Source organism: Rissa tridactyla, chromosome 5, assembly GCF_028500815.1.
Source record: "Rissa tridactyla isolate bRisTri1 chromosome 5, bRisTri1.patW.cur.20221130, whole genome shotgun sequence".
Lineage (NCBI taxonomy): Eukaryota > Metazoa > Chordata > Aves > Charadriiformes > Laridae > Rissa > Rissa tridactyla.
Genome location: NC_071470.1, coordinates 21,105,811 through 21,132,533, shown reverse-complemented (window position 1 = coordinate 21,132,533; position 26,723 = coordinate 21,105,811). Strand labels below are relative to the sequence as shown.

Genomic DNA, 26,723 nt, shown 5'->3' with positions numbered 1-26,723 from the left:
TTCTCTCAATTACATGTATCTCTTAGAATTTTAAGAATTTAGACAGACGTAACACAAAGCGTTGTCAGTAATACCATTGTAATTTAGATAGAGACAGTCAGTAATACTGGTGTAATTTAGACAGAGACAGAAAAGCATTTGCAGTCTACCAGTAGCTACTAGATAAATAGCTCCACAGATATTTCATTAAAAATGAAATAGGAAGCATAGAGACATAACTTTTTGGTGATAACTTAACTTATGCTACTACTGAATTTCATTTTAAAATCAAAAGACTCTGGACTCCCTTCTCTGCACACACTGTTCTCATTAGTGTAATGGGATTGACGCCTGTGCATCAAACAGAGTCTTTTCGGTGGTTATTTGCAATTGCAGAACTTACTAAATATTGCAATACTTAGCCACTATGGAAAATTTGCTCATTTGTGTCTGTATACTGCTTTTTCTGAAGGAGTTCCAGGGTTTTTTTGTAGGTTAAGAAATAACCTGCAAAAGAAAGGGAAAGATAAAAGAAATAATCATTTATTAGCCCACATTTGCTTATAGAAGAAATGTACAAGGAATGTTTGAAATCCATCAATATCTGTTCCTTACTTTCTCTTGGGATTCCTGCTAAACATTGTCACCATCAAAGAAAAAAATCAAGTGGATACTGTCCCAAAAATCCTCCATCCCTTTGTTGTAGTAACAAGACAGTAACTTTCTTTCTTACTTCTCCTTTTGTGGTCCTCTTTCCATCCCACATTGTCTGTTTTCTGGTCCAAGAGCAACTCATTAGGGTACTGTCCATCTCTCTGTTCTTTTCCTGTTCTTCCAAAGAAATTCCCCATCCAGGCTTCCCAAGCCAGTCATTCAACTCGACAGTGGAATTCTTACTCCTCATCTCTTGTCTGTGTAGAGCAGCCTCTATTACAGATTGTCTTAGCTTTTTCTGTATGAAAAGACATAAAATTTTGTAAAAATGTAGTTAAGATTCTTGACCATAAACTGAAATCTCAGTTCATTCAGTGGGAATCCTACTGCATGCTGTATTGGGTGTTGGTTATGAGTTTGGTTGCCACTGATGTATTGATTTTGTTTTTATGTTAGGTGTATATTGCCAAGTCTGAGAACTTTTCTTTAATTATTTAGTAAAACCTATCTTGTATATAGCAAAACTGCTTTCTAATATTTTGTGTCTCAGTAAGAAGAAATGAGGTAAGCACTTATGGACACTGAGGTGAATCACAGTCTTTTCTGACGTTTTGTGGGGAATGTAGAAATGTTTTTTCTTTTTGCCCTCTTTGTTTAGGAAAAAAGGATCACACACCACCTGTGTTGGAGCTCTGCAGGTTAAACAGAAAATTGGCAGACGGGTCTATTCAGTATTAAGGAAGAGAGGGAAGGAGAGAGGACTCAATTAAATAGATTTATAATTCCAAAGCTCATCCGTCTATGTCAGACACATATGTCTATGTCCTTAATTCATGTCAGGGCAGATATTGTGAATATTGAATTTAGTGAAATTTAGAAAAGCAAGTTGTTTCTGAAAGACTTCAGAAAAATCAGAGGATACGGATTTGGAAACTGCTAAGTACCAATACAACACCTGTCTAATGTCTAGATAAACTCACTGAAATATTCTCCCAAGTTTCTCTCTGTTGTGAAAGACATTTCAGGTATGAGGGTACAGTTAATCACATAACCTCAATGGGAAACAACACATCTACCAGATTAGGATAGCTAAAGATGCATGTCTTTCAAGTTTAGAGATTTAAGTAAGGAATGAGACAAGGTATGTACAGTAGTGACAGGATAGCCTAAAGCTTCACAACGATGGCTCATCTAAGCTAACCTGTCAACAGCAGAGTATTTGTTTTATGTCAATCTGAAGGAAAAACAAAATCTTTTAAGAAAGAAAGTCTTTATCCACTAGAGTACGCATACCAATAATGAGAGAACATGACAGTACACTCTGAGTGGAAAATTCTTGTCCCACAGTTATCTGTGAAGATATTTGTACAGTTACCTTAAAAATGGGAGAGAAGTAAAAAAACAGAATGAGTGACAATCTCCTATTTGAAATGAGATACCTCTCATAGTTCAACAGGAGTATTTTGTGGCTATATACAGCTGCTTCTTCCGCTTGATGCCAGCCTACTAGCTGCAACTAGCCTTCATATAGTCATAGATACATACTACGACTATACATACTAAGTGCTATTTTATGACAGAAGATAGTCCAGCCTTGCTTATTAATACCAATTGCCTTGTTTCCCAGGGAACTACTTCAAAACTGCATTGTGGAAACCAGACCTTTTAGATATCTTCCCTTTAGCTAGTGCTTACAGCATGGTAAACCAGTTTGTAAAGTCAGAAATTAAAGTTTTTGATAATTTGTTAAACTTTGGAAGTCCTAAACTACATCAGTTCATTACCCGCTTTGTTTCTTACAGTTTTAGCAGAGCAGGATAGCGCTGCCGCTCAACAATATGTTCGTCAGGGATGTCCAACAGCACTCCGAGCTGATCTGTGGGCCCTCATTCTCAATATTTCTAATCAACCAGAGGTAAGAAGCAAAGTGAGAGTAAAATATGAAGACTAGGTGAAAACACAAAAGTGCAAGCACGTTATCTTCTAGTGATCTTTTTCCAAAATAGAAATGTTCTACTGAGTTGTCACAGAAACTGATAAACATTTTATGAGAAATATACACATGCCTGTAAAAAACTCTGTGCTGTGATAGTCTTTTAGGCTCTTCCCTAAAACAGATAGATGAGCAAAATACTGTAGAACAAACTATTCAATTGATCTGGGTAGCTCCTGAGGTTTTCCTGTATGGTGCTGACTTTAAGAATGGGACAGGAAAGAAGACTGAACCTCTCTTATCTTTTTCTAAGTTTTATGAAAAGAAGATATGCCATACCTTTTTCCTGGCTATCTGAACCTGTCATCATATGCATGTACATATCTTGTAAATTGCTTTATATATTATTGCGTATGCTCTACATATGTACAATCAAAAATACATAAAGAGGAACTAGTAAGATGTGGATTGTTTTCTTATTCCCTTGTACAGGAGCAGTTTTTCATAGTACCTTCTATTTGATGCAAGTCCTCGACAATGGAATCTTTTGCAGTATCCGAAGCCTAATATCCCTTAAAAAGTTAAATCCCTGTTTAAGTCTTCTCAGAATTGCAAGTACTTTGATGCAAGGCTTTTATTGCAAAAAAAAATAAATAACACGCATACATGTAAATTTGCTCATAAATGTAATAATTTTACAATATCTTATGTCCTTTGAGGATGTAGCCATTTTCTTGTAATATTGGGGCATTTATTGGTAACTACATAATACAATCATAATATCTTGCCCTTAAAAACGAACATAAATCCTGTTCATTGACCGCTTACCTAAGGAATTGAAGTTATTTGATCTGGTATTAGAACTACTCAGTTTATTTCCTTTTTGAAAAAAAAAATACACTTTTGTTTCTAGTAAATAAAAGATTGAATTTTCTGTAGAAGACAGAGCTGTTGAAAGACTAACAAAATTTTATACATCTTACTTGAGATACTCAACACTAGATTTAAGTTATTTTAAACTATCAGGGCAACCTGAATTTTTGAAGTCTTTATCTTTATAAGAACAGGAATATTAGATGTGTGAAATTACCGTTGTTAGTTACATTGCATCTGTTTATATTCTGTTAAATGCTGCATGTTCCAAGAGCATTTTTCTCTTCATGTGGAAAATTATGTAATTGAATAAAAAAATCCAGGTATTCTGTTTTGATTACTGAAAGTCAAGATAACAATCAGAAAAATGATAAAATATTTCATTTTATGTTCATGTAAAGCAGGAGTTACTATGGAAATAGATTTATTAAAATCCGTTTCCTGAAATTTACATGGACAATTTTCAACAGTTACCTTTTTTGAAGAGAAACAAGATATGCCTGCCTATTAATATATTTTTCAGCCACAGTTAGGTCCTTTCAAAGTTAACTCTGGTTTATATTTGTTTTAAGGTGTGTTTATACTATGCACGAAGTGTGAGTATTTTAGATGTTAGTCTAAAGGTTAGTCTCTGCTCTGAGGTAATTAACTCAGTTTACTGTTAAGTAACTAGAGAACAGTACATTAGCAGTTTGATCACAACTGCTTGTGTATGTGCCTTTACTGTGTAATAAATGGTAATTCAGCTCCAACTTATTGCAAGGATGCACGTGGACACTTATATCAGGGCAGCTGATATAAGGGTAGGAAGGCTTTACAGAGGGACCTGGGTAGACTGGATCAATGGTATGAGGTTCAGCAAGGTGAAGTGCCAGGTCCTGCATTTGGGTCACAACAACCCCACACAATGCTACAGGTTTGGGGAAGAGTGGCTGGAGAGCTGCTTGTTGGAAAATGTCCTGTGGGTGTTGGTTGACAGCCAGCTGAATATGAGCCAGCAGTGTGCCCAGGTGGCCAAGAAGACCAACAGCATTCTGGCTTGTATCAGGAATAGTGTGTCCAACAGGACTAGGGAAGTGATCATCCCCCTGTACTCAGCACTGCTGAGGCTGCACCTTGAATACTGTGTTCAGTTTTGGGCCCTTCACTACAAGAAAGATACTGAGGAGCTGGAGTGTGTCCAGAGAAGCTGATGAAGGGTCTAGGGAACAAGTCCTGTGAGGAGCGGCTGAGAGAACTGGGGCTCTTTAGTCTGGAGAAAAGGAGGCTGAGGGGAGACCTTATCGTTCTCTACAGCTACCTGAAAGGAGATTGTAGTGAGATGGGAGGTGGTCTCTTTTCCCAAGTAGCAAGCGATAGGAGAAGAGCAAACGGCCTCAAGTTGTGACAGTGGAGGTTTAGACTGGGTATTAGGAAGAATTTCTTCACTGAAAGGGTTGTCAAGTGTTGGAACAGGCTGCCCAGGGAAGTGGTTGAGTCATCAGCTGAGCTGTGGAGGTATTTAAAAGATGTGTAGATGTGGTGCTTAGGGACATGGTTTAGTGGTGGACTTGGAAGTGCTAGGTTAACTGTTGGACTTGATTATCTTAAAGGTCTTTTCCGATCTAAACGATTCTATGATTCTATGAAAGAACTGTAGAAAGATAAGGATAAGTGGCTGGAAAATAGTAACAATAAGATCAAGAAAAAGTGGTAAGTAAGGATGGATGAAGTGATGCAGTCTGTGAATTTGTCATTTTGAGATTGTGGAAATAAAGGATTGGAAAACAGTAAAATACAAAATCCACCCTCCATCCCCACAAAGAACAGAAATAATCAAGTATGTGGAACAAAATAGGCTATGTTGGAGAAAGTCATCTAAGCTGGTGATGTAAGTGCATATGAATGTGTTTCTGTCATGCTAAACCGAAACTGTATCTTCTAACGTAACAGCTATCAGAGCCTTTTATCTTATTTTCCAAGATTATTTTTGCATAACATAGTACAGTACTTGTTATCCTGGGCTCTAAGTTACAGTTGTTTTATGGACTTTGAGTACCAAAAATGCAAATGCACTAAAAGGATAGGGTTTCTGACTGAGACCTAGCAGACTGCTCATAGATCAGGTATGATAGCACAGGGTTACTATAGCTATGTTACAAGCTCAATGTCCGTAGTTCATTTTAAGCGTTGCATTTACTAGCATTTCACAGAAGTAAGGCTGTATCTACTCCCAGAATGCTAAAACCCTGAGATGTTCTTCTTGCATATACTGAATATACTGATTTATTTTTTGTAAAGAATACGCTGCTTTATTTTTTGTAAAGTATAGCAAAGCAGTTTTCATATACATGTAGCTGTTTTATGATCTGCTGTATTTCACGTAGACTTTATTGATTTATCTAACACTTTTTTTCTCTACCGGTTGTATACTCCGCTGGAGTTGAGTTGTGTGGTTGCAGAGGTTTCTTGCTCTAATGTCTCTGACTTGCAGTTTAGGCTCTATTACATTTATAGCTGTATGAATCTATAACTCATAAGGACCGTGAATTTCCTTTCTTTAATCTAAAACATTATGAGGATTTGTCATGAGCAGCATTGTGTGTGTTAGCAACCAATATTGTTGGTTGAAAAATTTAATTCTGTAAAACTCAGCCTCTGTATAAAGCTAATATACAGCCAAGTAAGGGATGATACTAGCAATCTAGCGTCGTAATAGTGAAAATGATAAACTCTAAGCTTTATATGCAGGATTATTTAGAAATGTGTAAGCACATTGCCCGGCTATGAAATGTTTATTAGTTTTCATTTGTAATGGTACATTTTAGAGAAACTGTGTTAAAAGAGCATTTTTAAGGTTGCAAAGTCAAACATTTAAAAGTTGGACAGTGTCACAGCTAATATTGTCTGTGCAAACAGTCCAATTTACTGTATATATAGATTTTATAGTATGATCTTGACTCACACAATCACGGTTTTTTCCTGTGTGATGTCTGCCTCATTGATTGCACAAAATGGATGGCACACACTGAGAATCTGTTTAATTTTTTTTTTGCTTGTGGTCGGTGTGTTACCCTATTGTTTATTCACTGCATGCTATTCAGGCAGTGCTTAGAAAACAAAATTGTTCATTATCTCATAAGCTTTTTTTCCCCCCTCAGATTTTTTTGAGTTAATGGGTTGAAAATAAATGTTAATTCTGAAGACTCCATCATGCAGAAATTCATAATGCTTTGCTTTACTACAGCTTTTACTGAATGTAATTTCCTAGGTTTAAAAGCTTAATAAATAGGCGAGGTGGTAAGTTCATAATGGAGCATTATGTAACTCTATGCCTTATCAGAAGTGGTTTTGTAGATTAGGATCAGTAGCCTAAGGTACCCACTATACCATTCAAACGACAGAGAAGCCAGTACCAGTAATGGACTGTCATAATCTTTGACTGGACAAGGATGTACATTACGAGTAGATTTCAGAGGTGTCTGGTAAAAGGAGAATAAGCTTTGGATCCTCTTCAAGGATTTGCCAGTAGGGATTTCCTTTAGCTCTTTTTGCCACTGTCTCTTTATGTAATCTGATTAGGTTTTTGGTTTGTACTTGTTTCTGGTGCTTCTGTCCCGAAATCTACAGCTCATCTAATTAATGCTGATTGCCATTCTTTAGGCTTCATCCAGTTCCCACAAATCTTAGTGTCTTCCTTTCTAGGCTCCCCAGCATCAATCTTTCTTCATATTCCTGGTTCTGTGTTTCACCTACACCTTTCTTGTATTAGATTTGAGAGGCAAGTATAGATAAGTGCAATCACATGGTGAGGGTAACCAAAAAATGAATCATGAGCTGCCTACGGTTCAGCAGTGAGCGTGCAGCTCCAGTGCCAGGGATTTCATGGACTGTGCCTGCACAGAGGCTGCTGAGTAATCCGAACCTTAATTTCAAAGGTGAATCACCAGATTCTGCTTAAACTAGCATCACTGGGTACTGCTGAAAGATACTGTTCTCTCTTGCCTCTCAGCTACTTTCAGAGCTCCCCTTTCCTTCTGCTCTCAAGTGGATACAGTATGAGTTTTTGGGGGTGGAAATTTTGGTAATGTGGCTTTGAAAGGTCAAGAGGACTGGGCACTGCAATCCTGAAATGTACTTTGCAGTTGGAAAGAAGTTTGGAGGTGCAGTAGAAAAAAATATATATCATTTTGAGAAAAGCTTCAATCTATATAAATATACAACACATTTTTAAAAAGGAAAAAGTTTACAAATCAAGGTTACATTAAGATTTGGCAGACAGAGAAGAAAGGTTGAATCAGATGAAAATGGTAACATTTTGGTTTTATAATTGAAAACATTTTAGGCTAAGAAATGTACCACATTCTTGGACACTCCTGAAATTTGCTGATAGCCAGTTGTCTCATCTGGGGGAAGAAATGCAGCAAATAAAATAGTAAAATGAGACTTGAATCTTTTTTGAAGCCTGAGTGAAGCTCTTACCATTCCTTGCTATGTGAGGAAAAACTGATCACCGAGCAAGACAGTCATGTGGCTTGAAAGTAAATCTGTGACCAATCTTGTTTATGATTCAGATATAAGGAATAAATTTAGTCATACAACATGACTCACAAGCCTCTTGTCTTACTAAGAGGCATGGGCAAGATCCTCTTGTAGTCAAGTTGCGTCTGAAAAACTGCCAAGCAAGCCCAGACTTCATTTTGCATCACAACAACCACAGTTTAAGAGAAAATGGTTATGAGAGAACCTGTAATGGTTATAATTGGTTTTTCCTTGCAAGTCCCTTTTTAATAATCTCTGAGTTGTTTCCCAAACTTTTTCTCAGGAGTTCCAGTTCAGGTGAACACCTTGTCCTTCAGGTCTTTTTACTATTGAGCTGTTAAAATATTTTACTCTGCTAATATTTGCAATGTAAATTTGCTGTTCATTTTTCCAGGGTAGAGTTTTGAGTTGTGTTTGAAATTTTAGTACATTCTGAAATTATAATGGCAAATGGTGTTTGATTTTCTGAGTAATGAGCAAGTTGGCCTCATGCGTTTTTGTAAGAGCACAGGAGAAACTATTATTTCTGAAAAAGGAAAAGGTGATGAACTGTTGACCCTTTTAATTTAAAATCATACTGAAGAAAGGATTCAACTGAATTATAAAGACCTTGCATTCAGTTTCTGCGAAGAGTCTGAACCCAGTCGTTCTCTCTTTTAAGACAGTGCCCTAACCATCAGGTTGCTTATTCTTGCGATGTTTTTAATTGCTAGAAATATTTACTCCAATTGAAAGAAAATAAGGAGGAAAATTGGGAAGAATATATGTATCAGAAATTGTACATCCTATTGGTTAAGGCTAAGTAATTCAAATCTCTTCTGACTCAGTCGGCACTTGCGCTATATTCTAAGTAGACTGTTTTCTAAAATCAGTACGCGAGTCTGAAGGGTGGGGAATGGAAAGTTTCTACACTTCAGCTTTGCTAAAACAGAAAGAATGGTTACAAAGTGGTTTAAATACATGTGTCATTATGGATTAACAATTAGCAAATCCTCTGTTTATTTAAATTTCTTTCAGCAGTTTTCTGTTTTTCTTCTTTGGAGGATACTGTTCACTGGCTATTGGCATAAACTATAATTTATGTATAATTGCAATTAGCATGATTCTTTTCATTTCATTATTAATAATGCATTCATGAATTAAGGTGTAGGAAGCTGATAAACATGTTAAGAAATTAATAACATAACAATCATAGTTCAATGTGATGCCATAAACAAAACTTCACTGAAAGTAGCACTCTAAACTCATGATGTCCGTACAGTAGAGCATCATTTATGAATATTTTTTCTTGTACCGAAATCTGTTCTTCATACATTCAGTAAAGCTATTCCTTGCATACCAAATAACTAAGTCTATTCTCAGTGTGACTAAATCAGCAGCGATTAAACTGAATACCAAATTATTCTGACTGTTAAGATGGGTGGACCGTATACCTAAGTGATTACTTTTTAATTGTGGTTTTACAATAATTTTAATAATAACAGGAAAATCTACGGACTCTTGTAAGCAAACATAAAACATAATTGAACTGCTTTCTAATTCAGGAAGCAGAAGGTTAGCACAAAACACGGGGCTAGTGATAACCGTAACTTGTGGCTTGGAGCCACTGTGTAACCTCAGGTGAAAGTATTTTACGAAGAAAACTTGTTTCTGCGTATAGATTTAAAATGTGCTCTATATGTGTGTAGCAAAAGATTACTCTCTTCCTTCATACCACTTTCATCTCCCACTCCTAAACAGCTTTTAGCAATTGTTCAAGACAGTTGTAGAGAACTAAAAACTGGGCAATGATAACAGGAAACCACGAGGTTATTAGAATCTCTTTCTCAAGTTACCATAGATTAGTAATTGCATTATCTAGTACCCTTGTAGCCATGAGTTTCATTGTACCATTTCTTATGCAGGAGTACTTGCATATGCAACAGAAAGAGTTAATCATGCAGCCTGCTTAGCAGGAGAAAGAAGTTTTGTTTGGGTTTTTTTTATTAGCTCTTTCCATTCTGATATATACAGTCATTTGAGATGGCAAAAAAAAACTTTAGACATTATTCACTTGGCCGTGTTACACTTAATTAAACTACAGTATTGCTGCTTTAAAATTGTGACTTGACTATTAGAGTAGTTCTCTGTAGCTTTTAAGAACAGGATGCTACATTCATACCGCAAATAATTTACATTTAGTAAGTATTTATGTCTGATCCTCCCTAAAGAAATAGTGTAGTGTTTATGCCTCCCTCTTTCATTTCTCAGAAAGAAAAACGTAAATATTTCCCTGTGGTAGTTTTCAGTGCTTAATAAATACAGCTTTTGTCCTCCTTGCAACTTAACAGTTGAATAATATATTAATTCTAATAGTTTCTAAGTGTATACTATTCACCGCTTCTCAGTTTTGGATTAATACAAAGAACAGTACAACATCACCTTGCCTTCCCTTCAATTTTTTTTCCATTCTCTCCTCCTGAAAATTTCATCTTACTTCCCATTTGTTCTTTAAATCTTTACAGCAGACTTAGCCTTTTTGCAAAGAAATCAGCAGTAAATATTATGTAAAGCTTGGAATATACAAGTATTTGTATGGTGTCCATAGAGACACATTGAAATCAAAATAGTTGTTTGAAGTGGGAAGGGGCTTTGGGACTGCTGATTTAGTTTATGAATTATTCCAAATCCATCTGAAACTGTTACTTAATTATAGGCATAATGGCAGAGAGGGATTTAGGAATTACATGATGATAGTGCGACGTATAATTCTTTTTTTCCTTTGCAAGCTCTTTCTAAGAAGAAAGGGATAGCATAAGCAAAAGCAGAGAAATGTTTGTTCTGATTCTTCCCCATCGTTTCACCCTTGTGTATGTTCTGTAGACATTCAGGAAGTAATTGGAGTTTAAGAAAACTATTTATCATTTAATCTTTTCACAAATTTAAACTATTTAGAGATTCATATTAGACTAACATCAAGTATTTGCAGCTACTCACTAATGCTAGAAGATATGGCAGAACCTGTTGGTGGAGAGGTGCATGAAAATAGAGGGTAACAAACAAAACAAAGCATATTGATTTTGAGCATTGAAAAGGTTTTAGGTGTAGAGAGACCCAAAGGTTGGAAGATTATGGATCTTTGGTTTGAACTAGTTGCTTCGTTCTCATTTTATTAATTATCTAAAGGGGGAGATCATTTTATAATGTCTCAGATATCTGCCTCATTTCTTAGGGCCTAAACTACAATAAACTGTGATAGAATGCTTCATAAATTATGCAGTGGGTTTTTCAGCTGAATACATGCTTATAATTTGTTTTTTTTAATTGTTGAAATTGGCTTTGTTAGTTTAAATCTAAATTAAAGTTGTATCTCAGACTGATGGTGATAATATTTTTAATTTTAGGATATCTTGTATTATGAACAGCTTAAGTCAAATGTGATTCAGCACGACCTTTTAGTGGACAGCCTGATTTACAAAGTAAGTAATTCACTAAAGAGTGATTAAGTGATCGATATACTCATCGCACCAGTATGCTGGGTTTTTTTTAACAACGAAAATGTTAGGTGGTTTGGTTTTAAGGAGTGTAAGAATAATTAGTGTTAATTTATTGTTGTATACTCTCTCCTTGTGCCTGTGTTGGCTCTTGTGTAAGACGTTTGTTTGAGTTGAGCCGTTAAGTCATAAAGAAACTGTAACTTCATTTGAAGGAATAACTGGATTTGCCAGCAAGGTAGCACTGGGGTCTGACTGCTTCCATTTCAAGGTTCAGTTCTGAATACTTTAATCATCAAGTTAATATAGTATTTTTTAATTTTAAAATACAGAGTATATACTTAACTACAGCTCTTTCATGATCCAAAGGTGAAACAGTGTCTTCTAGCACTCTGTTTAGTTTCTATGGGAGTCTGAAAAGATATCTTTTGGCTTCAAAATGCTGTATTTTTTGATGACAGGATGTAAAGCTGACAGCAAGCAATGATGACTACTATTTCGTATTTGAGGATTATTTATATCAGGTATGTAACTATTTTTTCCTTAGAAGAGCTAGAAAGTTTACTCCTGTGGGATTATTATAATTCTTGGAGTAAGGACTGCCTTTGTGTTTTGTGTGTAGGCAGAGTACAGGGGGACCCTAGACAGATGCATCTGTTTGCCACGTTACACGTACTTTCCCGTCTGAATAACAATCTTGTACACTTAAACAGATTAAGCAGGACAGGCTTCTGAAACTCCTACCCTGAAGGACCCTACACAATGTCTTTCCAATGCGGTAAAGTCAGCCTTATTGTTCCCCTTTCCAGCTTTGCAATGATAAAAGGATTAACAGCTGTGGCACACAGAGAACTGGAGAAGTATATTGTGGGTTCTAGTTTAAAAAAAGAAAAATAGTACTGCTTTACAGTGACCTACTGCAAGAAGCATAAAAGATACTGTATTCTCGTATTTTTAAATCGAAGACTCTGAGTAAGGTAGTGATATTTATGATTACTTTTCGGATTGCTCCTGTTGCAAAGCCGCTTCTAGCAATGGGGAACCCAGCTAATTTGTAAAGAATTATCTTTGTTGCTGCCTGTCAAATGCCCTTAAATAGAAGGAGATTACATTTATGAATTTCCTAATGTGTAGTTGATTGCAGTGTCAACATAAATGTCATGCAGCAAACTTACCATTTCCGCAGTGCTTTCAATTTCATTAGTCACATCTGTTAGGTTAGACTTGTTTAATTTTTTGCTCTAGAGCTATGTGAAACTAAATGATTTCTTCTTTGATGGCAATATGTAAAACTGCTAGTAATTTAACTAACCAAGAAACTGTCCTTAATGCTGCTTAGTCCATATAGATATTAAAATGTGTTACTATTTAAGCAGACTGTTCAGTCACGTCTACTTATAATCTTTTAGTGTAATAAGCATTTAAACGTTAATCCTTTTCAAATTATAACCTCATGAAATTATAGCCTTTTTTACTTAAAAATAGTTACAATATTAAGATTTGTATCTGAATTTGTTTCTGAATTAAAATTTGAGAAGTGACTACCTAATGATAAAATATTTACATGTAGAAGTTTTTCTTGCTTTAAGGGCAAAGATGATGTTCATTATATGGACTACTAAGGCATGTTAATTAGTTATTGACAGACGGTTCTAGTGGACACAGGATTATAATCTGTGAAGGAGTATGAACTAGTATACAGTATAATCTTATGTTTTTAAACAGTCAGAAATAGATTTTGTTCATCATTCTCAATATATAGCACTGTTTGATATTTTAATTTTTTATATATCTCTATTAACTAAAAGAATGACTACAGAATGAAAATCATAAAAAGTACTAAACTATCTTTAGTAATTTGAAGGAGAGTCAGCAAAAATCTGAAAAATTAAGTGGCTAGTTTTACTGCTTTGAGGCAAACAAAATCTCAAGCTTCTAATTATTAGTGGCTCTGGCTTTGTTTGCTACTTTGTGGTATTCTTCAGGCTCTTTTCTAGAAGGAAGTTATCCCTTTTCCTTGATAATTTTCTCTTCCAACCTAATTTGCAAATGCATTGCTGCAAAACAGTTTTGTTCTATGGTCCCTGGAAAAATTCTGCAGTGTGAATCACTCTGATATGGAATATTATTTATTTATTTATTTCATGCGATAACTGGAATTAAATATTGGCTAAATAAAATAGGTAATGAAAATGTCAGTTTATATCAGACAAACTATTTCCATGTTCGCACTAGGTTTTTTTGGGTTTTTTTCATTACTAGTTACTGCCTCTAAGTTTTCCAAGTCGTGGAGCAGAGTGTGGCATTTGTCTGTGTATTACTTAACAGATAAAGCATCCATCAAAACCAGAAAATTTGGGCATAAAACAACGAGAATATTTTGTTAGATTATAGGTGCCTCTTTAGTAGCATGCAATCCTTTTTGGAAAGAACACTGTGAAATTATGTAATTTATTTCCTTTGATATCTTTGCTTTCTTTATCCCAAAGTTTACATGTTTTTATTATCTCTTTATGACTATTGAAATAGAATACAGTTACTTCTAACATAGTGATTTCTTTTTTATAAAAGCTTTGGCTTTGTTTTTTTTTCTTTTTCTCAGCCCTTTGAATTCAGTGATTTTCTTTTCAGTTTTGATTATAAACATCCAATAATTTGCCAAACATTTCTGTACTTAAAAGGGGTTTGTGTCATTGTTTTCTTTATCATTATCATTTTTGTGAATGAGAAAAACAATACATCAATTAATAAATTTGGAAATTCATTATTTCAGGCCAGAGGTTCAATTTAAATACTTTAGTCTTACATCCTGCATAATGAATACATGCAAAGAACCTCACCCAGCAGTTTTTATGTGTAATTTATGTTTGAGCTAGAGTCTATTTCTTATAAAGATGCATAGTCTTAATTTAAAGACTTCCAGATACTGGTACTGGACACTGTATTCCTAAAAAAGGGGACCTTGAATTAAGGTTACATTCTTTCCCTTATGAGAGAACATAATTTATGTCCTTTTTAGATCAGTTTCTTTTTCTTTCACCTCAGTTAACATATACAGAGAATTACATTTGCCTGTGTATTGTTATTGTCAGCTGTATTTTGGCAGCTATGAAAATGATTGTGTATTGTGCAAAAATAACATTTAGCTTAAACTGTTTGAGATAAAGAAACTATTTATTTTTTAAAAGATGCTTGTATCTGAGAAATAGTTTTGAGGTTCAAAAGAGGAAGAAGTCTCAAAATATGACCTGCTTTCCATAAAAAATAAAAGCAATGATGTTCAGATGTCACAGTGTTTCAGTTTTGCATGTTTCCTTTTGACAAATGCTGATATCTGGAGAACGTTTGCAATAATTAGTTGAAGGAAAAATCCATTCATTATTATTCACAATAAATTATGTAGTGAAACACCATCTATAGCGTTTCTACCTTTTACACCTTGGCTACAGTTAAACCAAACGAACTCTTAAAACGTGCAAGAGCAGAGGGTTGGAGGTGTGCAAAAAAGTCAGCAGCAAGTTGGAGTCTGTCTTACCTCTGCCCTCTTGTGTACATTCTTGATAGTGCAGTCTTTCATTGCATAAAAACAGGAACTTTTGAAGTACAATACTAATTATTACATTTTTTACAACTGCGTGTAGGATGAGATCCTTTATTGTTAACTTTTTTCGAGGAATACTGGATTTTTAGTTTGTGTAAACAATCAAAAATACGAATATATTTTACAAAATACAACGTGTATTTCAGAACTTATGGATATGAGGTGAACATTATAATCTGTGCTTTTTGAAAGAACAGAATATCACGCAAGCATTCTGTAAAGCTCCTGGAAATGAGAGTGAATGTAAGGATCAGTCTTCTGGAACTGCACACATGCAAAAATGTAAATGTTTCGTTTGCTTATTTACTTATTAGGACTTCCCCAGATCATAGTAACTGAATAGAAAGATGATCTAATAGGCACCACAGCAGCCAGGTCCATGCACAGTCATTAATGATGTGACAGAAGGGAATAAACCCGTGCTGAGAGGCAAAGAGGAGGGTTGGAGAACGTAGATATTTTACTAACAAATAAATATGAAGGTAAAATCATAGCAAGTTTAAAGCGAGCCTGGAAATTTGAACAGGAAAGTATATTAGGTTGGTCAAGAGCTTTCAACCTTATTAGCTCTTTTCAATAGCATCTAGTAGGTGCTAATTTAGGCAGGTCCTTAAATCTGTTTGCCATTGCTTTGTTGATCTGGTAAGTCAGCTGATTTTTATATGCTTGTCTTTTCTACAGGTATTGCTCTGTTTTTCCCGAGATACATCTGTATTGGAGCACTTTACTTACAGTAGTGCCACCCCACCCAAATCATACATACGAGGTAAAAGGAGTTGTTTTAAAAAGATTGTATTGATTTTTGTTGGCTGCTGCAGTAATACAGTATGTGAATTTGCTTTATTTTCATTACACCTAGTAGACTACCTTTAAAAGGATGTAAATAAAAACTTCATGTATCCAGTTGACATCTACATGGATTCCATTTTGACAGTTTAGAAGCTGATCACATGAAGGCCAGATTGCGATGTTTTTCTTTTACTGTAGTTTTCTGTATATAATTCTCCAGTGTTTCACTGAATAAATTGAACACACGGCTATGACAATATGGTAAAATCTTGACAACATCTATCTTTGTCAGAGCTAGAAATTTAAATACACAATGTTGTCCTCTGCAACTTCAATAAATTTAGCAGCTGGAAGTGGTGGTAGGGTGTTATCTTCCCAAAGCAGTGAGTTTTGCAGGTATTTGTAGACAGGAGCAGAACGTATTGCTGAAGAATTGAGGGCTCTGTTCAAAGGTCTGAGAGAGTAAAGCTCTACCAAGCAGACTTGTGCTGATTTTTTTTCAAAGCATGGCATCTTCCAGAGTATTAGCTTACTTTTGGGTGTCCTTTGGCTTAAGTTCTCATGTGAGTCTTATTTTTCTTAACAATCTTAAATGTATTGGTTCAGTCCACTTGCCTTCTCTGCCAACTTCTAATGTCAAACCTCTGTACTCTGTTTCCTTGCTTTTTAGATCTTCATCTGCTTTGGCCTTAACCAGAGGTTGCGAGTTTTGTCTTCCTTCTTGAAGACAATAACTTTTTTTTTCCCCCCCATGTACCTTCTGCATTCCCATTTTCTTCCTTGGTCCCTCATGCCAGTGTATTTAGCCAAATGTGATCCCGATCCCCGTACCAAGTATTTTATTTTGAACAGGACCTCTACTGACAGTTTTCCTCTTGCTGCTTCTTATGTCACTAGAGGAAATGTTTGTGTTATGATTTTTTTTTTTCTTCTTCCTTTATTGCTTTGTAGGTCTTTTGTCTCTCCTTAACTGAATCAGGGAGTTTTCTTTACCTACTTCTTGCAACAAGCAAAGGGCTCACCTGAGAGCAGAACAGCAGTGGGATCCCAGGTCTCGCTGCAGGCACAGAACCATGACAGCCCAGAAACACAGCTATGGGGAACATCCTGCTTATTCCTAGACAAATCCGGGGAATGAAGTTGCTGAAATCTAAATCTCTGCTAAACCTGTGCAGTGTAAATCCGAAAGGCTTGTAGGTCCTATTTTTGGCTAATTTTCCAAGAGATGTGCTTTATGCTAAAAATACTCTCCTTCCAGATTACAAGTCTCGGCTGCACAGCAAGCAAACTATTGAAAGGAAAAGTAAAAAGTATTTTTTATTTTAATGAACAACTGATGTCTGTAATTGGAAAATACTGGATTTTATTTTCGTGGGGTAGTAGGCAAGAGCTTTGCAGGGTAATTTTGAATTTAATTCAGTCAATTCATGCTACAGGAAAATATCTAAGTCCAGATTCCGTTGAACCTGGCAAAAGTTCCCTGTGCTAAATTCTTCTTTGTAGAGTAAACAAAATGCACGGAGACCTAAAGGATCTCTGAATATTCTGTAAGTTTTCATATAAGTAATTACATTTTCTAGTTGTATTTTCTCATTTTAAAACTAAAGTAATTACAGTTTTTAAGTACTTGTAATTATGATTAAAGACAGTTTTATATTTCCAAATAAATTGTTGATTTTTTGATAGTGGATTTTAAATTATTAGGGTTTATAGTTAAAATACACTTAACTAATATAACATGTTCATTTTGCAGGGAAGATAAAAAGTACTGTCTGTACTATCTGTGATTGTCTTGACCTAATAAATATTTTGTATCCAACAGATTACTTAAATATTTTTTTGTTATATCGAAGCTATACCATCCACCTTCCTCTCTGTTGCAGGCTTAATGAGGCCTTGAATATTTTTTATCTGTTCTTATATCTTTTTTAATGCCTTTCCTGTCCCTAGGTCAGTCTGCCACGGCATGTCAGACTTATCCCCTTAACCTTATCCCCATCATAGAGCTTCCCTGTCTTCAAGGTCTGCAGCAAACACCATTAGAGCTCCTAAGACCCACACAAATAAAATCTCTATGGGACAGCGTTGCTGAAATCTTCCTCCCCTTTTTTTTGCCGCATTATTGGTGCTGCATTTTAGTTTTGTATCTGACACTGTACCCGTCCTATTGCATTGCTTGCCTGTTTTAGACAATATCAAATGGTCAATAATGTAATTAGTTATGATTTTTATAATTGTAACTTAGAATGCACCTTTTTAATGTAGATCTTTACAGTTTTTAACAGTTTGATTCCATTTTAATTGTGGTTTGATGATTCACAGGAAAACTTGGAATAGAAGAATATGCTGTTTTCTATCCTCCAAATGGTAAGAATTATACTACTGCCTCCTCTAGTGGTAGATTGAAAAGATACAGGATTTTTTTTCTCAAATACACCATAACTTCTTTTTCTATTGCAAATTATGTTTTGCTGTTATTCTGTAAAATTCACTAATTTAAAGCTGGACTGAAGCTACTCCAAAACCGCATTCAGCCTGGTGTTAGTGGTCACATATGGAGTTTGTCTGTGTGTGTGGGAAGGAGAAGGAAAAGAATTTCTGGTGCAGCAGCTTCTATTGCAGTCTTGTGTCACCTCTTAGAGGATCTGAATGACACATGTCTGACCCCCAGCTTTTCAGTACTCAACAAACCATGCCTTAAATTCTTTTCCTTTCAAAATTTGTCTTCATTTTAAAAATTAAGCCATAACTAATCTATATAATTTTAAGTTAATATCATTGCTGATGTTGTTACTTCAGTTATTAAAATTCTTTTTTTCAGCTCTTATTTTGACCATTTTAGTCCTTATCTATTGAATGCTTTCCCTGTTTTTGCGCTGCATTTGTATTTTAAGTTCAAGCTCTTTGCTCTTGTTTTCAAGGCCTTACATCACCAATCTTAAATCTGTGTCTCTGGCCTTGTCTTTCATGTCTTCTGTGTTCCACTGGTGTCAGTTGTAGCACATGCTTTTGTTCTCCCCTCCATTTTTGCCTCTGCAATTCTTTGCAGCTTTGTAGCCATGAAGCATTGTCCTTATGACCTTTCGCCAAAGCAGCTCTCTCTTACCGGCCCTGTATGAAAATTAATGAATGGGAGCTAAGATAGCTCCCGTGATTACAACTGCCAAGTCCTCTAAATGTTTTATCTGAGTACTACATGAATTACTAGAGGTCTTGGCCTCCTTTTTTTCCTGCTCCCTCTTTGTCAGTGCATGACAGTTACTGGTTGTCATTTATCTGAAATTAGGTTCTGATTTCAGCAAAGCTTATACGTAATAACTTCATGGAAATGGAGCTTTACTTGGCTTTCTAGGAACTGTAGCATGTGTTTAAGCACGTAGTTGGTTGTACTAAAGTAAGTGATACAATTCTTGTACTTAAATATTTACAAGATTGATATCTAAGACTGCAAGTGCTATAACAAGGAAATATGTTATTAATGGATAAAAAGAAATATACAAGAACAAAAAAATTAAATATTTTGTTTTGTAGGTGTAATTCCTTTTCACGGCTTTTCTATGTATGGTAAGTGTGACTGATGAACTCTTAAAAACTCTGGATTGCTTTTTAACATATTGCAGTTTAAATCTCTATGTACTTATCTGCAACTTTTAAACTTGTGTGTATTCTGTTTCTTTGTGTATGAATACTGTTGTATATAATTTTAAAATTTCCAGGCTCTTTCTATTTATTTATATTACATCTCGCTACCGTATGGGAGTTCCTTCTTTGAGAGCTAATAGCTGAGCTATACATCTTGATGTATATGAATAGAGGGATAAGTTTGTTGACAGAGTGCTCTTTTCTTGTGTTTCACTTCTGGGTAGACCAAGTTACCTGTGAAAAGAGTTCTTAAAAACATGAACTATGTGAAAGGCCCATTGCTGTATCTACTTGCCTAGAACAGGTGTTAAAGGAGCGTTAAATAATAGAATGGTTCCCGGAGTAGGGAACCTTAAGTCTTTGAGGTAATGAGCAGCTTAGTTACAAACTCTTCCTTAGGTACTCACTAGGAGGCTTTCACTTTTACTGCGGGAAACCACTTTTCAAAATGTTTGGGTTTGACCCTGCCCTTGGGAGCAGCGTCTCTCAAAGCGGGCTGAGCTGCTTCCCTCCCTCCCGCCCTCTCCCCTGGCAAGGGCTCGGAATACGCTGGTTGCGGGAAGGAAGGAGGGAGGCTGAGAAGCAAGGCAGCGGAAACCCAGCAGCATAACTCCAGGCTGCGGGTACAGTAGCTGGGACCAAGCGGAACGTTCTGTGTGTTGGGTGCTGTGCTGCTGTACGAGGAAGAGTCTGGGGCCTTATGTAAATCCTGTACGCTTTTGCATGTTCACATGCGTACACTCGTAGGGTGCCAACTGTCAGGCGCTGCTCTGTTATCCTCCTGGCCTTCGTGTACATACGCATGCTGCCAAGTCTTCCACCTCCATCTGCAATCATTAAAAACACTAGTAACACCCTCTGCTTTTCTTACCCCTACACAAATACACATTTCTGTGAACATCTCGCCCTACCTTAGCACCCTACCTTTCATACACGTACGCCACTATTTTCAATAAAGCCACCTTCTTGATATATATATATCTATATATATAAATGAAAATGAATTCACACATGCATACACCCATATATATATAAATGTACATATATCTATGTGCATATCTATACCTATGTGTGCGGACAAATGTATCCATATCCTCAGCTTTGCGTAAATAAAACTGGAAGGGAAGGTGAATGTAGAGGTAGAGACTATGAGTGTGATAAAATGTAAGCTGTCATCTATAATGAATGCACCTGTAAAATGAAGCAGTAGAGGTGATGAGTGGACAGCTGAAAAGGCTGTTTACAGAAACACTTGTGTGTGACGCGTGCATTGGGTGAATGGAGTAGCAATCGCAGGGAAGTGATTATGTTTGTGCAGCATGTACATACTATATATTCATCTATATGCTAGACTTTTACAAAAAGAAAAAAAGGACTGATTTACAAAAAGAAAAAAAGGACTGATTGACAAAAAGTTTGAGGTCTGCTGCTTTACACATGTAGCCAATTCTTATTTTGAATTGAGTATACTAAAGGACTTCTGAACATTAAACTACCAAATGTCCATGGCTTTCAGAGCTTATAAGAAATAAACAGGTCTGCCATACTTACCTGATGTTATTGTGGCAACCAAAGGCTATTTTTTTAATATTTTCATTTTCACAACACCCATCTTCAAGCAGCAAACTTATTCTGGTCTTAAAAATGGGGAACCAATTTGGAGGTGGTCACGAGCCCAGGGGCGCACTGGAAGTTATAGATGGTTGAATCAAAAACTTGCACTGTTCAGTATCTCATTGCCCTACGTCCCAGAGAAGCTATCCGTAAAGCCTATTTCTTATGCTTCGGAAGCCAGCACTGTAGTTAGCAGGTTCTCATTAGTCTAGATTCTTGAAATATATAGAACTATTACCTAGAATGTATTGTACTCCCTTTCTTAACTTTTTATGTCGAATAATAGACTCTATTATAAAATATTTCTTTTTAAATAACTGGTTTAGTATTGTTTTTGTAAATTGTACTACTATAAATTACTTGTTTTTTCCTCATACGTCATGCACTTAATCATTGAATTCTTTTAGCAGTTTACAGTGTTGAGTCAATTATAATTCTTTTATCCTTTCAGTTGCTCCACTTTGTTTTCTGTACCATGAACCTTCCAAATTGTATCAGATATTCCGTGAGATGTATGTGCGTTTTTTCTTCAGACTCCATTCCATCTCTTCTCATCCCTCTGTAAGTTCATTAGGAATTAAAACCCACTCACTTGATATTCTGTTTGCTGTGGAACAATAATATACAGTGGCATGATTTTCTATGCAATTGAAATATATCCTTTTAAAGATAATAAAATATTTCAGGTAAGCTTGGAAAAATTATTACATAACTCCAGTTTGGATATTTTTGTTTTCTACGTCAATGTTAGTCTTTGTAGAATATCTTGTGCTTTGAAATAGAACAGTTCTCATTTTATGAGGGTGTGGGATTTTTTTTGAGTCAAGTCTTTTATGTAACGGGTTTCTCCGTTCAAGAAGTCACATCAATGCATACCCACTTTCCTTTTAATTAATGACATGTAAGTGCACACTTCAGTATTTTCTGGGGTAGAGGGGCAAAAATATAGTCATTAACATACAGATATTGTTTGAGTGATACCAAGTTAATGTCTGTTTCTTTAAGTCAAGTATCTTTGTGTGACAGCACATGCTATTTAGTACTACTAGATGAATTTAAACAACTTATGTTTGTGACCAGGACCAGCTGTCTTGAATGTACAACAGTTGTAGAAATTGGCTTATCTTCTATTCTTGAAGAATAAAACACAGTAATTTTTTTTTCTCCTTCAGAAAGTGATGAATAGTTATATTACTTTTTGAAAACATTTCCTCGTTAGAAGAAAAAACGATTTCCTTGATATACCATTCAAGGCAGTGCATTGTGCTTTCAGTCACTAATAGCAGGGAAACCGGTCAGACAGGCATCTATTCATTTTCATGGTAATTTTTAAAAGAAATTTTAAAATGTGTTTACATTTAACTTTTTGTGTAGCTATCCCCATTGTGGTTTGCTTTTAGTTAGCAGAGAGATACTGTTTCTCGCATCCTCTGGTTTTAGTGCAGCTGAGGTCTGTTTCATCAAAGTGGAAATATTTCAAGTAGGTCATATTATAATAACCCACTAAGTACTTAGACCCTGACATACAAATACCATAAGTAACTTAGAGCTGAAAGGAACTATCACAAAATATTATGTTGCTAATGCATACAAAGAATTGTAGGAGCAAAGCTTTAGTGACTGAAGGCATTAGAACTGCTTGTGCCCTGCTTACTTCAGCCGTATATTATATCATTAGTAGTGTTTTGTTGCTTGAATTAAAAATTGGTGCATACTTACATGCTGATACTGCTTTCTCAGATTTGGCAGGATGAGTGTTAGTATTCAGGATGTGATCTTGTTTCATTAGGGCATTGTATCATTGTGTTTGCTGTTTGAGACTCTTCTACAAACCCATCTGCCCCAGCTCTTTTATCACCTTCGAGAAATTGGGGCTCAGCCGTAAGTACTTCTTTTGGACTTGGTACAAATGCTGCAGATTCATTGGTCTGAAAATGCTGTTCGGTAGTATTTTAATTTAAAAGATGTGAGAAAATTTTCAAAAGTGCAAACGTCAATGTGCCATTTTTCCTTGAAAGTCAGTCGGAGTCCTTTGTCTAACCTGCGTTTTATGTGCTTTGTGCATTTCTTATGTATGCTCTATGAAAAAGAGATGAGAATTGCTCTGTGAGCAATGCTGCATTATTCACCTAAGTTTCAGATATTCATATCATATCTGATGGAACTAAGTGATTTATTTCCTAGGGGACAGAAGACGCAGAGATATGTTAGTTATAGCAGAAGCTACTGAAAGGGGAGAGAGCGCAAGAGGCTGTCACTCCATAGTGTGCTTGTGGCACCAAGTGCAACAGAACCTGAAAATCTTGCTGTTATAATTGGTATCCATCATGATAGCATAATAGCAGAAACGATGAAACATTGGGGGTGATAATAACTGAGGATCCCTCTAATGTGATTGTTTGGTCAGAATATTTTAATGATATCAGTGCTTTGTCAGATGAGATGCTAGATAGTTCTCTGATGGCTGTTGCAAAGGAAAATATTGATTATTAATGCAGCAAGAGAAAATGGCTATTCTTCCTGGAAGAGAAATGCAAAATAATGAAATATTTTCAATTTATAAAGGATCTGTCTGATCATTATGGGAGGCAGAAATATAATAACTCTTGTTTATCACTTGTTTGCAGGCTAAGAATTTCATTTAAATGGATGGTACGAGCATTTTCTGGTTATTTAGCTACAGATCAGCTCCTGCTTCTGTGGGACAGAATCCTGGGATACAACTCTCTAGAAATTCTTGCCGGTAATAAAATTATTTTTACACAATGTGTTAAGTCTAGGTGGATGTAAGGCAAATACATGTTAGCTTCACTGTATTTTGTGACAAGAAGAAAATAGTTGCTCTTTGATTTTAGAAAACTATAATTGCATAAATACTGCATCTCTAACAAAAGTATGCGAGGTAATTTTTTTTTATGATAGCACTCCAAAAATGCTAAGTGCTCTCAGAACAGAACATAAGATGCTTCAGTGGTAACAATAAATGAGTTCATCACCTCTCACAAAATACGACATCCATGTTAGTCATTTATAGCAAGTACTTCTTCAGTACTTACAGCAACTGAAGAGGTCCTCTGATTTTGCTGCATTTCTTCTTTCGAAGTCCCATCTTTTAAGAGACTTTGAAAGTTTTGTACTTATGTTTTTTATAGAGGAAATAATATCCTAAGATTTATTGAAGCTTTAAGATGGGGGTTCCAAAGATGACGTGTATCTTCAGTTCGGTCAGTTTTTAAATATGAAGTAGGTGAATAGAAGAGAAAAGGTTTTGGTTCCATTTATACATTTAAGACAGTTATGTAGAGAGATACAATTATATAAGATAGTTCAAAATGAAGAAACATTTTTAAATGTTATATAATAGTCACAATTGAAATATTGCTATTTAAATAAGTTAAAATTATTGGTTTAGAAATGAATTTATTGTAAATCACCTTGTCCCTTTTAATGAAAAGCTAGTCATCTTAAACTCAAGCATTTCCACTCACATTTTTCTGAAAGAATATTGTGGTTTTCCTATCCATTTTAAAGAATGGCCAAGGAAACTGAAACGCAGCCATCCGTTGTACATTATTCTTTAGAATCAAAGGAATTACTCTAAGGGAGTGCGAATTGGTATTTTACATCAAGATTAATTCTAACCACTAATTAACAGGTCAGCAACTTAAATATTGGGCATTTTCTTTCAGTCCTGGCAGCTGCTGTGTTTGCTTTCCGAGCAGTCAACCTGATGGAGGTGACATCACTGGCTGCAGCTGAAGTAAGATAAGTTTCAGTTAGGGGAGATTGAAATAGTTTCTGATGCTTTGCCAACGAGAGTAACTTAAGCTTCACATGGCACGTGGTACATAGTGCAAATCGTTCTGCCTGAATTCTTACCTTAGGTAAAAAAACTAAGGAAATTGTGAATGTGCAGTACGTGGTACTGCTTTTCTGGAGTAAAAGGAAATAAAAGAGTATACTTGCTACAAAAAATGCAACGTTATCAAATAATTTTGTACAATTGGATTTTTTTCCTATTTTAATATATAATCTGTGTTTGTGGGATATATTATTTTTTTAAATATTCTGGAGGTTTGTACAGTTTTTTTCTCAGTGCATTTTAATGTAGTTGCTTCTGTGCTTTTTGATATTACAAAAATTTCACAAGATTATTTTTGTCAATATTGGATCTAAAATTTCACTGCGAGTAGTGTCATTTCACAGGTGGGAAATGAAGAAAATGAAGTCCTTAAGATGAAGGTTATTATTGTTTATCTCTAGTAATTTGTTAAAATGTATTTTTTCCCAAAAATCTGGTGATGTATTTTTTTTCAAACTTTGAAAGCTTGTGATGGCTCACTCTTTTTTTTTTTTTTTTTTCTTTCTCTGTAAACATGCTTTTATGAGAAGACATTGACTATTTGAGTCATTACATCAGACTTACTTCACAAGTACTAGCCAAGCCACAGGATAAGGATTCTTAATTCCCAATTATTTTTAGAAGCAAGTTGAAATGTTAGACCCCTTATTCACCCATGATGCCACGTATATTTGAAGTAATGCTAAAGGCTAAAATAAAGTTACTTGGTTTATATATGTAAACATGCTTTTTCTTTGAAGTATTAGAATGAAAAATAATAGAATAAGGCTTTCCGCACACTAACATAAAGTAGCATAATTTGTTTCTAGCCAGGTCTGAATCTAATTATTGTTAGTATTGTAGTCAGTATTGGAATTTTTTTCTGAATTCTTGACTTGCTTTAAAGAAATTTGATTCAAATGTCAAATTTAACAAGCCTTTTTTTTTTTTTTTTCATCCTAGGCTGTACTTGCTGACCTTTCAACCCTGAAAGTTATGCCCCTTCTTCAAATTTTCTTGTTTGCTACTGTCACTTGATCTGTTTCAACAATACTGGTACCACAATTCCAGTCTTTCTTGAGAAGCTCATCACCAACTATGCAACGTCTGCATAAAACCAAAATTAAACTGTATGTATAATATTAATTTAGAAATCATGACCGTACAATTTTCTAGCTGAAAACAATAACTTAGCACACAAATATGTGCAGTGCATGCTACTGAATTTCGCCGTAATAGTGATGGTCATTACTCGTACATTGAGAATGACTACTTGTGCAAATAAACACTATGAATCAGTGTCTGAAATGCATGTACTATTAAATTAAATAAAATAAATATAATTCGTGATCTGAGTGCTGTGGTGTTAACGTCACAGTTGTAAAAGCTCTCTTTCAATATGAAATGACTTTTTCAAGCTCACAGCTTAGAGGATATTAGCTCAAATACCACCAATAGAGAAAATAAAGATACTTTAACTTGCAAGAATTTTTTTCTTGTTTTCTAAGAAAAAAGATAAGATCATACACCAGTTCTCCTATCTCTATCTTATTTATTCTCTTCACAGAAGTTTTCTCCATGTTCTTTCTCACGTTGGCTACTTCCATTTATTCTTTTCACTTAGAGAGATGTAGTCACGCATTCCTCGTTCATCTTCAGTTAGGTACACAGCTCTCTCAGGCGTCTTCTAAACTCCTACCCAGAGTCCCATCAAAGGGCCCCGTGTTGTAAAGTATGTTCCCCTGCAGAGAAGGCCTGAGCATAGCTTCCTTCAGAACTTGTTGGAGCCAGTCCCTTACATGA

At 35.4% G+C, this 26,723-nt stretch overlaps 1 protein-coding gene across 3 annotated transcripts in view; it reads left to right on the top strand.

The window, feature by feature from the left end:
* The window catches only part of TBC1D19 (TBC1 domain family member 19), a 50,911-nt gene extending 24,409 nt beyond the window's left edge, over positions 1-26,502 (top strand). For 2 of the 3 annotated variants that reach the window (XM_054203901.1, XM_054203900.1), the window contains 11 exons: positions 2,436-2,548; positions 11,344-11,418; positions 11,895-11,957; positions 15,716-15,800; positions 18,146-18,190; positions 19,355-19,387; positions 21,531-21,640; positions 22,869-22,960; positions 23,707-23,822; positions 24,769-24,839; positions 25,884-26,422. In XM_054203901.1, coding sequence (XP_054059876.1) covers positions 2,436-2,548; positions 11,344-11,418; positions 11,895-11,957; positions 15,716-15,800; positions 18,146-18,190; positions 19,355-19,387; positions 21,531-21,640; positions 22,869-22,960; positions 23,707-23,822; positions 24,769-24,839; positions 25,884-25,958 — 878 coding nt within the window. In that variant the 3' untranslated portion in view covers positions 25,959-26,422. Of the gene's footprint in view, positions 1-2,435; positions 2,549-11,343; positions 11,419-11,894; positions 11,958-15,715; positions 15,801-18,145; positions 18,191-19,354; positions 19,388-21,530; positions 21,641-22,868; positions 22,961-23,706; positions 23,823-24,768; positions 24,840-25,883 lie in introns of all 3 variants that reach the window. The other variant, XM_054203899.1, reaches the window with a different exon arrangement.
* The last annotated feature ends 221 nt before the right edge of the window (positions 26,503-26,723 follow it).